This window comes from Molossus molossus, unplaced genomic scaffold (genome assembly GCF_014108415.1).
Source record: "Molossus molossus isolate mMolMol1 unplaced genomic scaffold, mMolMol1.p scaffold_m16_p_20, whole genome shotgun sequence".
Taxonomy (NCBI): Eukaryota; Metazoa; Chordata; class Mammalia; order Chiroptera; family Molossidae; genus Molossus; species Molossus molossus.
The window spans coordinates 21,347,489-21,363,632 of NW_023425356.1; the positions used below are offsets into that span (position 1 = coordinate 21,347,489).

The 16,144-nt window shown below is 51.5% G+C and overlaps 2 protein-coding genes across 5 annotated transcripts in view; one reads left to right on the forward strand and one right to left on the reverse strand.

The window, feature by feature from the left end:
- Positions 1-3,547: 3,547 nt before the first annotated feature.
- CERS2 (ceramide synthase 2) lies at positions 3,548-13,709 on the forward strand. 3 transcript variants are annotated; one of them, XM_036272083.1, is made up of 14 exons: positions 3,548-3,700; positions 6,319-6,374; positions 7,362-7,399; positions 9,750-9,923; positions 10,339-10,456; positions 10,646-10,764; positions 10,961-11,018; positions 11,124-11,174; positions 11,414-11,506; positions 11,697-11,825; positions 12,036-12,142; positions 12,272-12,425; positions 12,605-12,731; positions 13,687-13,709. In XM_036272083.1, exons 4-14 carry the CDS (start codon positions 9,751-9,753, stop codon positions 13,692-13,694), a joined length of 1,137 nt encoding a protein of 378 aa, XP_036127976.1. In that variant the 5' UTR covers positions 3,548-3,700; positions 6,319-6,374; positions 7,362-7,399; position 9,750; the 3' UTR covers positions 13,695-13,709. The 3 variants fall into 3 exon arrangements, with proteins under 3 accessions (XP_036127976.1, XP_036127974.1, XP_036127975.1); XM_036272081.1 differs by lacking the exon at positions 13,687-13,709 and having other exon boundaries at positions 12,605-13,670; XM_036272082.1 differs by lacking the exons at positions 3,548-3,700; positions 6,319-6,374; positions 7,362-7,399; positions 13,687-13,709 and having other exon boundaries at positions 9,747-9,923; positions 12,605-13,606.
- A 62-nt stretch (positions 13,710-13,771) lies between these two features.
- The window catches only part of SETDB1 (SET domain bifurcated histone lysine methyltransferase 1), a 36,653-nt gene continuing 34,280 nt past the window's right edge, over positions 13,772-16,144 (reverse strand). For both annotated transcript variants that reach the window (XM_036272080.1, XM_036272079.1), the window contains exons 20-22: positions 14,888-15,099; positions 14,532-14,620; positions 13,772-14,356 (exon numbers count right to left, since the gene is read on the reverse strand). In XM_036272080.1, the coding sequence (XP_036127973.1) occupies positions 14,239-14,356; positions 14,532-14,620; positions 14,888-15,099 (419 nt within the window). In that variant the 3' untranslated portion in view covers positions 13,772-14,238. The remainder of the gene's footprint in view (positions 14,357-14,531; positions 14,621-14,887; positions 15,100-16,144) is intronic.

Here is a 16,144-nt window from a genome sequence, read left to right on the forward strand (position 1 = left end):
AAGAGAGAGAGAGAGAGAGAGAGAGAGAGAGAGAGAAACATCAATGTGAGAGAGACACATCAATTGGTTGCCTCCCACACACACCCCGACAGGGGCCAGGTATCAAACCTGCAACCCAGGTATGTGCCCTTGACTGGGAATTGAACCTGAGACCCTTTGGTTTGTGGGCTGACACTTTAACTATTGAACCACATCGGCTAGGGCTTTAATTTTAAGTTTTAAAAAATCTTTTTTGTTAAAACCTCAGACACAAACACAAACCTTAGCCTAGGCCCACATAGGTCAGGACCGCTAATGTCATTGTCTGTGGATCTCGTCCCACTGGAAGGTCTTCAGCAGCAAGAACAGGCGCGGAGTTGCCATCTCCTATGATAACGATGAACACCTGCCTGAGGCTCTTCTTGAGGAGTTGGCACTCTTTTCAAAAATACGTCCACGTCCACGGTGGCTTGCTTCTTTTGTTTCTTTTCCTTTTTTTGTTTTTTGTTTTCCATCACAGATTTGCAGATGTTTAAAAAAGAAACAGGTCAAAATGGAGTCAGTTTTGCTAAGCTAGGTCACCAAATCGAAACTTAATAACTAACCTCATTGTAGTTTCAGCCTCTCCCAGGAATGGAATTTTAAATCAGTCTGGAATTTCCCAATCAACTTTAGTGAGGTGAAGGTGAGATGAGACCCCATGCCTTTCTCTAAAGCAGCGGTTCTCAACCTGTGGGTTGCAACCCCTTTGGGGATCCAACAACCCTTTCACAGGGGTCGCCTAAGACATAACAGTAGCAAAACTACAGTTATGAAGTAGTAACAAAAGTAATTTTATGGTTGGGGGTCACCACAACATGAGGGACAGTATTAAAGGGTCGTGGCATTAGGAAGGTTGAGACCCACTGCAAGGAAAAATGATCTTGCCTGAAATAACCCAAGCCCACTTAAAAAAATTTTTTTTCTTTATTGAATTTAGAAAGAGAGAGGAAGGTAGAAGGAGAGATAGAAACAGTGATGAGAGAGAACATCGATTGGCCATCTCCTGCATGCCCCCTTCTGGGGATCGGGCCCACAACCTGGGCATATGCCCTGACTGGGAATCAAACCAGTGACCTCTTGGTGCATGGGTTGATGCTCAACCACTGAGCCACACCGGCTGGGCTCAAACCCACCTTTTAAATGTCTTAGTTCCACCCTCTTTCTGCCTATAAAAAACTTCTCATTTTGTACAAACCCTCAGAGTGCCCTTCTAGTTGCTAGATGTGACGCTGCCCCATTCATATGATTTATGAATTCCTTAATAAAGCCAATTCAATATTCAAATTTATTAAGTTGAATTTTGTTCTTTAACACAGATAATGTAGCATGAATGTTCATTTCTATTCATGAAAACCTTTCAGTGTTGGGGGGGGGGGGGGTCCATGTTTTCAAACATTTTGTTTTGTTTTGGTACTGCCCCTAGTGGGAACCAAACCAGGGACTCCCTGGTCCGCAGGCTGCACGCCAACCGCTGAGCCAAACTGGCCAGGGCCATGTTTTCAAACATTTTAAGGAGCTGTTGAAGTCTTCAAAAAAACCCTTTATTGAATATTTTGGGGGTTCTTCTTTTTCTTCTCCCGCAGTTTCCTTTTCTTTGCTTTTTCAGCTATGTGTTCCTGTTTCAGCACCAACAACTTCTCATTAGGTGCTCCTCAGTGCCATCCCCATCCACACCCAGGTTAAAGTCGTTTGCCATCTCAACCACAGCCTTGTTGATTTTTGCAACCTTTGCACTTTGCACTGTGACGATGTTAAGACTACTATGATTGCCCGGTCGGTGTGGCTCAGTGGTTGGGTGTCGATCCTGCACCGAGAGGTCACCGGTTCGATTCCTGGTCAGGGCATATGCCCTGGTTGTGGACCTGATCTCTGGTGGAGGAAATGCCAGAGGTGGCCGATCAATGTTCTCTCTCATCGATATTTCTATCTCTCTCCCTCTCTCTAAGATAAAGAAATTTTTAGTTATTTTTTTAAAGCTTTGGATTTAATTTAATTTAATTTTTTTATCCTCACCGGAGGACATTTTTCCATTTTTTTTTTTTTTGTTCAGATAGAGTGGAAGGGAAAGAGAGAACGAGAGAGAGAAACATTGATGTGAAAGGGACATATCGAGTGGCTGCCACCCGCACAACCCAACCAGGGCCAGGGACAAACTGCAACCGAGGTACACGCCCTTAGCGGGAATGAACCTGGGTCTCTTGGGCCCCCAGGCCAACACTCTAACCACTGAGCCTAACCGGCCAGGGCAAGAAAAAAATGTTTTTTAAATAAGATTACTGTGAAGTCACCAGGTGAGATAGGAAGTTTTCAGTTCCATTAAAGTCTTAAGGGACAACCTTGATTCTAGTCCCTTGTTCACTGTATATGGCTATATACATGACTGTACTTTACACTGAATAATTTCAGAATGCACAGAAATTCCTCCTGGCATTTTTCCTCTTGTAAGCAAACTTTTTCTCCACAGAACTCCTGGTACTCAAATCCCTCTGTCAGGTACTAGTCAAGCTCTACTCCTTTGCTCAACTAGGCTTCTGTGTTGTACTAGCCAGCCCTACCTGGGAAGACCCACTTTCTGCAACCGGGTCCATGTTTTTGCCTGTCCTAGGAGCCTGCCCAGGTGCCTAAATTCCAAGCTGAAGGCTGGTGGTGTCCTCTGGCTCGGAACACCTCAGCGGCCGTGTAGAGGAAGTGAGTCACAGCAAGGCTGGCAGCTTGGGGCACTGTGGGTGGAGCTATGCTAGCGGGGACCGTGGGGGTGGGTCAGAAGGGCGGTGGTCAAAATATCCTGCTCTAGCCAAGGCCTGTGTGTGTGTGTCCCAATTATTTTGAAAGAACCGGTAGCATCATTCTAATGCTGCCTGAGGCCAGGTTTTCTCTTCTCCATCCACCTTCTCCTTTGTCTCCTGGGGGAGGGGTGGCACACCCTCTTATCTTTAGTTTTCAGGCCTTGGCAATCTAACTCCTCTCCAAAACTTCCCCTCCCCACTGCTATCTTTAATAGAAGTTAACTGGTCTTCATTGGGGTGGGAAGGAAAGGAAGCCTGGCTTCTAGAAAAACTGCCTGAGAAAAGGGTTCAGAAGCTAAAGGAGGGGAGCCAAGTAGGACAGAGGTGTGGGGAGGAATTAGAGAGGGATTCAAGGTTAGCCGGGGCCACAGAGGAGACTCTGGAACCTTGCTGGAAAGGGTGCGTGGGAGTGTGGGAGAGGAGGAATCTGGTCAGGGCCTCAAGAAAGGAAGAGGGAACTTTGGAATTGGCAGGCTGAAGGAGGGGGAGTTACAAAGGGGTCCAAAGATATAAGATTTGCTAATAAGGGGGGGTGTTCAGCTTGGGGCAAAGGAAAATAGATCTGGAAGAGTTGCTGGGAACTGCAGATCTAAGGCTAAAAAAGGGCTGGTTCAGGGGAAGATGGGCCCCGGGTGGAGGTGGGCCTGGGCCGGGGTCCCACTGCAAAGAGCAAATGAACAAACAGGTTGGAAATCAGTAAGCTCCTCTCTCTCTCTCTCTCTCTCTCTCTCTCTCTCCAGAAAGAGCCTTAGGCGAGGGCCAAGCTCTAAAATTGGGGGGTCCTTCCTAAAAGAACAGTCAGAGCACCTGAACTTGACTAGATAAACCATGCAATAAGCTACTGTCAGAAGTTGAAACTGTAACAGCATAAAAACACCAAACATTTCATCAAGGTAAGAAATTAAGTTACCTCTACATAGAGTAAGTTGTAGCTCTTTGTAAACAAACCCTCCTGCACAACTTAGCTCTGTGCACGCCAGGAGTCAAGGACAGTGTTCTAGGGTAAACACGTTGCATCTTCCCGAAACATCGATTTTACCAGACTAAGCGAAAAACATTTTGTAAATGTGAATTTGAACACGGATAAATGTGATGTTGAATGAAAACTCGAATACATTTTACAAAACAAAAGTTGGGGGTTGGCTCTTTCAGAGTCTACCAGTAGGACATGTGTGCCCCGGGGGTAGGCTGTATGGCTCTCGGTGGAAACGTGGGTTTTAAGACGGCGGTGGGGCCAGGACGCCCTGGGGGTCGCGGGCTCGGCGCTGGGCAGGGCAGGGAGTCCCCAGGGCCCGCTGCCTGGGTCGGCTCTGGAGGAAAGCTCGGCCTGGGCGCAGGGCACTTGGGCAGGACGCCCCGAGGCTGCGCCCACCGGGAGCCCGCACTCCCTCCTCCCTCCGCCACCCAGAGGGGCTGGAGGTGCGAAGTATGGCCGTCGGCGAGGCAGAGGGGAGGGGGCCGCTGCCAGGCTGAGGGTCTCCGACCGCAGTTGGGGGCGGGCTGGGTGTGGCAGGGGCACAGGCCCTCCGCGCCCCGGATGCCCGGGCACCTCGCGGGTCTGATTCGGGTCCCCGAGGGCTACATCGCTCCCCTAACGGAGAGACGGAGGCTGGAAGAGCCCTCACTGTCTCCCCTCATCGGGGGCTTCTTGGCGCGGCGAGCCCGGGGGCGCGGGTCCCGAGGCCGGAGGGGCGGCGGGGAGCGGGGACTGGGCGCGGCTGCCCCGCGGAGGCCTCGGCCCGCGCCCGCCTCCTCTCCCTTCCCGCGGCCCGGCCCGGCCGCAGGCCCACGCCCAGTCTCCCGGCTCCGGGGTAGCTCGCGGCCTTTCTTCCCCGGGTTGGGCTCGGCCTCGGCTCAGCTGGGCTCGGCGGGCGGCGGGAGGAGGAGGAAGGAGGGAGGGAACGGGCGGGCGGGCGGAAGGGGGAGGAGAGGAGCGGGCCGAGCCAGTCCGGAGGGGCCCGGAGCTCGGACGAGAGGACAGACGGAGCAGCGGCTCCCGGCCCGGCCAGCTGCGCGACGCTGCCGCCTCCGAGTGAGTGGGGACCCCGGCCCCGGAGCCCAGGGCGCCGCGCGCGGGACGGGCAGCGGCGGCGGCGGCGAAGTTGGGAGAACTAGGGGCTGCCCGGCGCAGCTCCGCGGAGAGGCCCGGCCGGGGCGGGAGCGGGGGCCGCGGGGGCAAGGACCGGGCGGCCGGGCGGGGCGGCCGGAGGCTCGGGGCCTCAGCCGGGCGCGCTCATGGCGGCGGGCCTGGGGAGGGCGGGCCGGGGCGCCTGGCGGGAGCGGCCGGCCCCCAGCGGCGCCGGAGGGCAGGCGGCGCGGCCCTTCGCGTTCCCGGACGCGCCTCCCGGAGCGCGGCGAGGCCCTCTTGGGCAACAGGTAGGGGCCGGAGGTGGCGACGCCGGGACGCGGGGCTGCTCGCGGTGGGCCCGAGACACAAGCGCTCCTCAGTGGGGGACGAGCAAGGCTAGGTGACCATTGCGCGAGAGCCCGCAGCCTGCAGGGGGCCCGCGGCGAGGCCCGGGCCTTGGACGGCTAGTGCGGCTGGAGTGGGAGGAGAGAGGAGGGTCTTCTTTCTCTTCTTACCGGCGCACCGCGGCCACTCCGGTAGGGAGGTCAGAGCGTCCATGTGCTTAACGGGAAACAGGAAGGAGTGGCTCTGGGAGTCTGCCCGGCCCCCCAAGGGTAAGGCTCCTAAACCGTTATTGGGTGTGTGTGGCAGGGGTGGAGGGGGAGCTGCTGGTGAAACTAGTTTTCTGGGCCACGTCTTGCTAATTGCTGGCTCGGAGGTTCTCTGGCAAGTAGGTTAATTACAGGTGTGTGGCACGAAGTTTTGGCCTGAGTTTGGGGGTTTCTTTCTCACCCCAAGCCAGGCTCCTGGCATCCAGACATGGTCTCAGTCACCTGAGTTGCCAGGACCCAGTCGGGCTTCTGAGGATCTTGAGGAGTGTAATGAGTCCCTCTTCCCAGAGGATCTAACCAGGGAAGGCCTCCAGCAGGCAGTCACTCCCACATCAGTGGGAGGGGTTGCCGTCGCGGTCCACAGTCCAGGTGACTGGGACTGAATTTGGGAGGCTGGCTGTACCTGTGATGGGGCTCCTAGAGATAAGGACTTGTCTACAGCCTCCTCCCTCAGGGCCCGGCCGCAATCATACAGTGACCTGCACAGACTCTGTTCTAAAGAGAATCTCTTGTCTCCCTTGGTACCCTACAATACACTCCCTTCACTGGGGCCTCTGGCCAGCTTTCCCCCAGGGAGGAAGGGCCTCCTGGTCTCCTGTCACTGACCACAGGTTGGTTGATCCTTTACTGTGCCCTTAGCAGTGCCCCTTATTTGCCTCTTCAACCTGCCAGCCTCTCCCTACCCCTGAAGGCTGTAGTTCATGCAGTATTGGGATGTGTTGGGCCTTCTGGTGGGATAACCCAGACAAGCTTGATTTTGGTGCCTATACTGCATCCTGGAGCTATGACACCTCTTCTTGGCTTCATCCATTGCTCATTTCCTCCTACCTAGTTCATGATCTGCTGCTGTTGCTGCCTGAAAATTTTTCAACAAGGAAGACTGTTCAGGTCCTGTTCCACTTCTTTATTTGTGGTTTCTCACAATGCAGTGGAAGCTGGTAGCCTGTGGGACCCTCTCTTCGTTACTCTTTCCTCCCTTGCTGATCTTATTATATTTTCCTGTTATTCCTCCAAGCTCTGAGAGCCAGTGGGACTGTTTTCACATTGAATCTATGAGGTCCCTTTCTCACAGACTCAAACTTCTACCCTCCCAGCCCTCTGGGTTTACAAGCCACCGTGGGGGATCCTCTGCCCCTTTTCATCCATCTGTGAAGGTCTGGAAGGGGTCAGTCAGAGTTGGGGCAAAGGGTGGAGACTGGGCTGAGCCGAGCTCAAGTTCCTGGTAACCCAATGCCTATGAAATCCCTGCTTTGCTGGCTCCTCTCCAGCCTGTGCCTCAGAAAGTGGCATCAGTGTCTCTGTGGCAGGTTGTGTGTGTGTGTGAGAGAGACACACACACAGGCACACACACACTATTGTCTTCCTGCATTTGGGGGGAGTGAATTCTGTGAGTGGAAAAATATCTGTAGGTGTGATTTTTCTCTATCAGAAAATCAAGGAACTGCCCTGAGGGCCAAGGGGCCTGGAAAAGCAGGTCAGCTCCCTTTCCCTAGTACACATCTCCTTTTCTTGCCCCAGCCTTTTGTTTACGGGATCCCTTGCTTGGTGTGCTGTTGCCAAGAAGCTGCCAGGGCTGCCACCAGGAGCAGACCTGTTGGTTCTGTGGGGATGTGTAAGCAAGGCTGGCTGGGAGCTCCCATTATCTCCCCTCCCCTTCTATCCCCATGTTGAGTTAGAAGTCCTGACCCTGCTGAATCTGGTGTCTCTCCCTGCTGGGCTAGGTCAGGGAGGGGGTGGATGGGGTAGTGTTCCTGTGCTAATGGAAGGACTAGGCAGCAAGGGAACACTGTGGTCACAGAAAGCCTGAAACCCAGGTGTGGGAGAGCCCCCATTAATCATTTCTGAACACCTGACATCATGCTTTCTCACTTACAGCTCGCAGCCATCTTCCTGTGGGAGTTGGAAGGAGACAGGTATATTTTGTCCTGGGGTTGAGATAGTTGCACTGTCCAGGCACTTGTCCTTGACCACTATCTGACACTTCCTTTGCCTACCTACTTCCCCAGCTCCTCACTTTCTTTGTAGGGATAAGACTGGCAGCAGACATTCCTGGGGGACAGGAATCAGGGAGAAGGGCTCCACTCACCCCTCCAGGACCCCTCTGAATCTCTAATCCTCAAAATGTCCCTGTCAAGAGACACTTCCCTGCCTGATTTCCACTGACCAGGGTGGGGATGGAGCCCAACATCTAGGCCTGTCTGTACCCTTGGCTTTAGATCTCACTGGAGGGCAAGTTGGCCTCCCAGAGACACATCAGTCAGGTGGCTGGGTCAGGTGTACTTCCTCACCTCCAGTCGGGCTGAGCAGAGGGGTGGGAAGGGAGAGCCAGAGGTGCCACCTCATCTTGGCGTTCTGTCTTGTCCCTTCTGTACTACGTTTCCTACCACTTTTCCTAGGAAGAAAGTGTATGTGTGTGCGTGGCTGTGGGAAAAGTTCCATTGTGGATAATTATGTTTAATTTTGTTCAGTTCGAAAGGCTTCCACCTCTTTAACTAAGGAAGTATTTATTTGGACTAAGGTAGAGAAGGAAGGGGCTAAGCCCTCGTGAGCTGAGGCCTGGAATGTGTACACATGCGCACACACGTGTGTACATACATGTGGTGTTGGGGGAAGGTGGAGCTGACGCTCCTTTGTCAGTGCTGACCTCTGATTTCATCCTAGGGAGGAATGACCAGGAGTGGAGACAAGAGGGTAAAGTCCTTGAGCTGGAATACTGACCCGTGACAGGCTGAGAGGGATTTCGCAAGTGCTTCTGTGGTGGGTGGGGGTGGAGCTGTCGGAGGACGGGCAGAAGGACCAGCCCCGCTCAGCTTGTCTACCTCATCAGTCTTCTGCCAGGGGCACCCATTGGTCTACAGTTCACAGTGGAGAACAGCTTCCCTACTCTCATTCCTTTCTCCCCGATGGGAATGTGGGTGTGGGGACACATGACCACCTTCCTTCTGGGAGGATGAGGCGGAGGGCGTCTGGAAAGTACTGTCCTTGTCATCCTGCTGGCATTCACTGCTGAGTCTCGAGACTGCCAGGTGTTGTACTGGTTCCAGCATCACTGACTCTCCAGGACCATCTTGTTGCTTCTCTCAGCTCCAGGCCGCTGCTGGCCCCTCATGGGCCACAGACCATTCCCTTTCTCATTTGGAGTGTCCGGGTGGTCACTACCCCTCCTGCAGTTACCACCTTTCTCTTTCAGTGGAGGACAGGGAGATGTGGACAGTAGCAGCTTTTTCCTGAGCCAAGGGTATTGTGATGGGTGCTCTTCTGCAGACTAGTATTTTATTTTCTGGAAGAGCCTTAATAAGCAATAGCTTCTAATTCCACCAGATCTCTTGGTCTGCTGTCTTGATTCTTTGTCTTCCAGTCCTTGCCTCTGCAGCTTTGCCTTCACTTTGTTTCTGAAAAGACACTTCTGATAGAGTTCTTCTGCTTTATGTGTAAAGATTGGGCAGCATGGCATGGTGTTAATGTGTGCGACACACCACTGATTGTTCTAGAGCTCAGCCCATTTGGGGACATAATTTTGCTTTACTCTGGCCTCTTAATTTTCCCTAGGGACCATGGGTTATAGGGGAGGGGAAGGGTTTGCTCCAGCCCTGAAATCAGTTTTTTTTTTTTTTAATCCTCACCTGAGGACATTTTTCCATTTTTTGTTCAGATAGAGTGGGAGGGAGGGAGAGAGAAAAACATTGACGTGAAAGGGGCACATCGAGTGGTTGCCACCCGCACGATCCAGCCAGGGCCGGTGACAAACTGCAACCGAGGTACATGCCCTTAGTGGGAACTGAACCCGGGTCTCTCTGGACTGCGGGTCGACGCTCTAACCGCTGAGCCAAACCAGCCAGGGCTCAGTTTTTTTTTGGCAAGGAAGCTTGCAGTTGTTTGGAGGACTAGAGGTGGTGGCTGGAGAGTCAGGGGAAGAGAGGGTGCCTCTGACTTTACTCAGACTGTTGGCTGTAGATCCTAACCAGATTCTGCCTGTCCTCCATGCTGGGATAGCAAAATGATGAAAAACCGAGATAATTAATTCTAGAGAATCAGGACTGCTTGGGGTTGGGGGTGTCAGCATTACCTTTAGTTGCTGTAAATAGTGTTAGAACTGGAAAGCCACCATATTACAGATGAGGAAACTGACTTGTTTATGGCCACATGACCAGGACCTGAGTCTCTCTCCCCTCCTCCTCTTGTTAAACCACGAAAACTGTCATCTATCTCTTCCTCGTGGCTGTCCCCTCTGATGCCCTCTATCTCCCCCTCCTCCTCACTCAGGATGCTCCAGACCTTGTATGACTACTTCTGGTGGGAACGGCTGTGGCTGCCTGTGAATTTAACCTGGGCGGATCTAGAAGACCGAGATGGACGCGTCTACGCCAAAGCCTCAGACCTCTATATCACACTACCCCTGGCTTTGCTCTTCCTCATCATTCGATACTTCTTTGAGCTGTGAGCATACTTGCCTACCCCATGACTTTCTGGCTACCTGCCATAAAGTTGCTCGTACTTCAAGTTTGTCTCTTACTGTTTAATTGGTCCTAGACCCTGGTGTTTGGCCACCCAGGTCCCTGTCTACCGTGTCCCCCGCTGAAGGCAGCATTGTCTCCCTGAGGGCATCAGCATCCCCAGGCCCTTTCTGTCAATGGTTATTTGTTCTCACCCTCTCCCCGCCTGGTCACTTGTGAACACAGGCAGCTTTGTCAGCTATGAGCAGCCAAGGAGGCCAGAGAGAGGGGACTGCCAGGAAACTGAGGCCCAGGATAAAGTTGTCTGAGCTTGCAGTCCTTTCCCCTCCCAGTTTAGGGGCTTCCAAGCCACTGAAGTGCTTTGAGAGCCAGACACTTTTCTCATGTCCCTTCCCCAGTTACGTGGCCACACCACTGGCTGCCCTCCTGAATGTAAAGGAAAAAACTCGGCTGCGGGCACCTCCCAACCCCACCTTGGAGCATTTCTACCTGACCAGCGGCAAGCATCCCAAACAGGTATGAGCTACAGACGTGCTCCAGGAGCCAGAGTTCTCGTGGGGAGGGGAAAGGAATGGGTCGGAGTAGTCCCGGGGGTGAAGGGGTGGGACAGCAGTGGTACAGACTTATTACAAGGTTATTAGTTGGAGGCTGTGGGGTGCTGTGGAGTTCTGAAGTGAGATGTGACGGGCTTCTTCACTATACTAGGCAGAGGTAGAGCTGTTGTCCCGGCAGAGTGGGCTCTCCGGCCGCCAGGTAGAGCGCTGGTTCCGCCGCCGCCGCAACCAGGACAGGCCCAGTCTTCTCAAGAAGTTCCGAGAAGCCAGGTGAGGGAGGTTGGAGCACGAGAAGGTCTGATGTATCTAGCGGGGAGGGGTGGGCAATGTCTTTATGCAGGGTGAGATCTTACCCAGGTGAGATCAATTTGGTTATTTGTGATATTCCTGAGGATCTCTGGGGTACCTGGAGGGATGTGCCCTTCTCCCACCCCACTCTTCTAGCCATTTCCGCTTCCTCTTGCAGCTGGAGATTCACATTTTACCTGATTGCTTTCATTGCGGGCATGGCTGTCATTGTGGATGTGAGTGGGGATTACTGGGAGGTGGGAGTAGGTTCTCTGGCAAGGTGGGGGGAGGCCATAGAATTTGGGTCCCTCCTCTTTTAACCTCTCACCATCTCTCTGCAGAAACCTTGGTTCTATGACATGAAGAAAGTTTGGGAGGGATATCCCATTCAGGTAGGAGATGGGATCCTGATTTCCTTACATGGAGGTGATTGAGAGTCGGTGCAGGATAGGACTAGGATGCACACAGCCCTGTGAAGAGATGATCTCTGGAACATATGGCAGAAGGGACTGGAGTCACCATAGTGCTAAACACAACCTCAGGGGCTAGAAGGGCTGGTTTTGGAGAGGTGAGACCCTTGGAGCCAGTCGCTATGGGGCCTCTTACCTAATCTCCCATTCTGTCCTCTCAGAGCACCATCCCTTCCCAGTATTGGTACTACATGATTGAACTTTCTTTCTACTGGTCCCTGCTCTTCAGCATTGCCTCTGATGTCAAGCGAAAGGTGGGTCAAGGGGCTGTGCCATTAAGTCTAGAAGCCAATATGAAGCCATGATGAATAGCCTCCCCTTTGATTTCTGAGTCCTTTGGATGGAGCTTTGGGATATGGGGAACTAAAAGTGAAGGGGAGGAAGAAGGAATAGTGTGAGCTGGGGAACAGAAAAAGTCCTCTGGAGCCTGTATCTTTTCTGCAGGATTTCAAGGAACAGATCATCCACCATGTGGCCACTATCATTCTCATAAGCTTCTCCTGGTTTGCCAATTACATCCGAGCAGGGACTCTCATCATGGCTCTGCATGACTCTTCCGACTATCTGCTAGAGGTCAGGTTTTCTGGGCATTTCTTCAAACCCAGAGACCCTGGTGCAGGTTCCCTGTCCCTCTATCCTTTTGGGGTTTGTGGGGGTGCATGACCCCAAGGAGGTGGGGGCCAAGGAGGTGGGGGCACAGAGCCAATGTGGTAACGGGTGTACATGTGAATGTGTACGGGAGAGTCAGGAGCCCATGATGACGGATGGGGGCTGTCTGTACAGTCAGCCAAGATGTTTAACTATGCGGGATGGAAAAACACCTGCAACAACATCTTCATCGTCTTTGCCATCGTCTTCATCATCACCCGATTGGTCATCCTACCCTTCTGGTGAGTAGGCGGCCAGACTAGACTCCTTCTCTCATAAAATCAGGAGTCTTGCCTCCCCCCATTTATCCATCTTCTATCTTCACCCCTTCCTTTCTGTGTTTACAACTGTCTCTCCCTTCCCATCCCCAGGATCCTGCATTGTACTGTGGTGTACCCACTGGAGCTCTATCCTGCCTTCTTTGGCTATTACTTCTTCAATTCCATGATGGGAGTGCTACAGATGCTGCATATCTTCTGGGCCTACCTCATTTTACGCATGGCTCACAAGTTCATAACTGGAAAGGTGAAAGCTCTCTCCCTGTTGTGTAGGCCCTACTACCCTCAACTCGAAACTGCCCAAATTCCCTTCCATACCAGCAATCCTCTAAAAAACTACTGTGGGGCCCTGGAAACTGCTGGAACAAGCCCACACAGAAGGGCAGTACTTAGGACATCAAGTAACTCTTTTATTCCTTTCCACAGCAGGTAGAAGATGAACGCAGTGACCGTGAAGAAACAGAGAGCTCAGAGGGGGAGGAGACTACAGTTGGGGGAGGAGCAAAGAGCCGGGCCCTAGCCAATGGCCACCCCATCCTCAACAACAACCATCGTAAGAATGACTGAACCATTGTCCCTGCCACCCCTCAGATTAACGTGCAAAGCCAAGGAACTATCCCCCCCTCCCCATAGGGTCACTTTAAGCTCTGGAGAAAAAGGAGAAAACCAGAAGAGAGTTCTCTGTGCCCACCACCCCCTGCTTGTCACCCAGTTGCCTTTAAACCAAATCCTAACCAACCCATCCCCATGTCGCCCTCTACCTGGAGAGGTTGCTTATAGTCTTTGTTGGGGGGTGGGGAGGGAGAGGTCTTATTTTCCAAGTTGTCTTTTCGATTGTTTTCAAGAACCTTCCTCAGTTCTAAGGGTGGGGATTACCACTCACATTCCTTATCCTTCAGAATTTGGCCTGTTTGCCTTTGACTCCCTGACCTCCAGAGCCAGGGTCGTGCCTTACTGTCCCATCTGTGGGCCTCATTCTGCCAAAGTTGGACCAAGGCTCACCTTTCTAAGCTCCCTAACTTGGACCAGAAACCAAAGCTGAGCTGACTTTAACTTTTTCTCTCCTAAGATGCAAATGAACTGAGTGTAGGAGGGTACACATGACCCTTACCCTACCTCTGCCAAAAAGTGGGGGCCATAGTGGGGACTGCTCAGACAGTCTGTGTTACTTCTCTGCCAGCTGTCCCTGTAGCCACAGGTCCAAGATCTTACTGCCTTCTTTCTCTGGCCTCTTCCCCTAGGCTAGTTGGTTTGGAGTAGAACGGCAACTAGTTCTATTCTTTTTTAATTTATTAAACATTTGGAGTTTCGGTTTTAAAGCCAGAATTACAGCTAGCACCTGGCATTTTAGCAGTGGGACCACTTCAGACCAAAATGTACTGTTAATGGTTTTTTTAATTAAAATATATTAAAGATTAAGTAAAACATGGCAACAAGTGTCTGAGACTATTAGGAATTGAGAAGGGAGTAAATAAACTAAGGTAGTCTTTCTCATGCCTTCCCCACAGTTACATAACCATTTGTGGCAATTAAGAAAAAACAAAGGTAGAGAAGGTATGAGATTAATGACAGCTGCCCATTGGGAAGGATGGGGAAAAACAGATGGCTCACTTAGAGACCCAGAATTGGGAGTTTGGGGGTTGATGGAGAGAAAATCAAATCACAACCTTAGTCTTCACATCTTATTAAAAGACTTTCAGGAAACAATACAAACCAGGGATAGTAAATACACAGCCCTCATAACCAGGAATTAAATGTGTTAGAAGCATGAACACTTGAACAAACACAGGATGGGAGGGATGAACAACAGGAGGACTGAATGGATGTCAGGCCTAGGTTAGTGTGGTAACCTCATCTCACCCCTAGGGCTTTAGCGGGTAGAGGAGGGACCCTGCCTGCTAGCACCACATTGGAAGGGATCTCCTGATCCAGAACCCCCATTTTTATCTACTAGGGGCTGGGGAATTAGTTAGACTGGAGACTTGGAAGTCAGAGTTCAGAAGTCAGGAAGACCCAGTTCCTGAGGAAAGGTCAGTTCAGGTTAGGAAGAAGGCTGTCCTCTAGAGAAGACGCCCTCTGCATTCGATGGCCCCGCAGCAGCAGAGCAGCTCCTTGCCTTCCACACTGCCCACCTCGTAGTTGTAGTCCCAAGTAAGTTCAGTCCCAGCCCGGATTCTCCTACGAAGAAGAAAAGGACAGGGTGTGAAGACATCAGATAACCCAGGTGCCTGGGCTACATAGTGTGCAGGTGGGGCTGGGTCACACATGGAGGAGGGGCCCTTAGAATTTCAATAGTCCCTGCCCCTTCCCAATCCTGGGCTTCTTTTCCTACCCAACCACCCTTTTTCCTTACTTGCTGGCAAAGAAGGCCACCCAAGGGAATCGAAGATCATGAGTATCCACGAAGACATTCTGGACAAACAGGTTGGGACTGCAACTGTGCTGTAGGTTTGACAGGATCAATAAGAACCAAGGAAACAGAATCTGGCTTTGTGGGGTGAGTGAGAGTTGGGTGAAAAACAATGCCACTTGAACCTTCCCCATCAAGCAAAAAAAATTTTTTTTTTAAAAAGCTACCTCTTTAAGATCCGTTGAGAACAAGAATTTATAACAATAAAAGATAGGTTTATATAGTTGTGTTGAAAGCACTAGAAACGTGAAGACCATGAGATAATTCAGCATCTAGAGGTGAGGGAAAGGGGGTCTCACATTGAGGTAACGGCCCAGGTTGCCTTCGAGCTTGGCGTCGATGATGTAGCAGGACTCCTCACCATCGTAGAATTGGCGAGTGTTCTTACGAACAGGTGCACTTTCCCCCTTTTCCACAGATGCCATGTTGGTTGATTTAATGGCAATCCCATGGGTTGATTTAAGAGCAAAGCCTCGGGTTGATTTTACTGCCACTTGGCGCTTCATTGGACCTAGACAGGAAGGAGAAAAGTTTCAGGACTCACTCTAACCCATGACTGGGTAGTCTACCCCATTTCCATCCCATGCATTGTAGCTCAGGAATAACAATAAACTGGGACTGAGGCAAAGATTCTAAGCTGCAGTTTTTTCAAGCGGGATTAGATCTAGATAAAGGAGCTAAGGGAAGAGTGGGGAAATGGAAAGGAACGTGCAAGGAGACATGTGAAACATTAACTGGCTGGGGGCCAGGGAGCCCTCCCAAAGATGTTTCAACTCTTAGGATCTGAAGTGTTTTCATTTATTTATTAACACACACACACACACACACACACACACACACACACACACACACACACGTGCGCGTATGTATTTAAATTATTTAGAGAAAGGAAGGGAGGGAGGGAATCATTGATATGAGACACACTCATCAGCCGCTTCCTGCACGCCCTCTACTGGTGATCAAGCTTGCAACCCAGGCATGTGCCCTGACCAGAAATCGAACCAGGGAGACAGACGCTCAGTCCACTGAGCCACACCAGCCAGGCTCAGATTTTTTTCTTTAGCTTCCTTCCTTCATTTATTTATTTATTTTTAATCCTCACCCGAGGACTTTTTTTTCCATTTTTTGTTCCGAAAGAGTGGGAGGGAGAGAGAGGAAGAGAGAGAGAGAAACATCAACGTGAAAGGGACACACCGAGTGGCTGCCACCCACACGACCAACCAGGGCCGGGGACAAACTGCAACCGAGGTACGCGCCCTTAGCGGGAACTGAACCCGGGTCTCTCTGGACTGCAGGCCAACACTCTAACTGCTGAGCCAAACCAGCCAGGGCTCTTTAGCTTCCTTTAAAAATCCTCTACCCCTAGATGGCCAATAGATATATGAAAAGATTCTCAAGGTCACTAATCATCAGAGAAATGCAAATTAAAACCACAATGAGATACCATCTCATATATCTGTCAGAATGGCTATCACCAATAAACCAACAAACAAGTGCGGGTGAGGATGTGAAGTAAAGGGAACCCTTGTGCATTTTTGGTGGGATAGCATATTGGT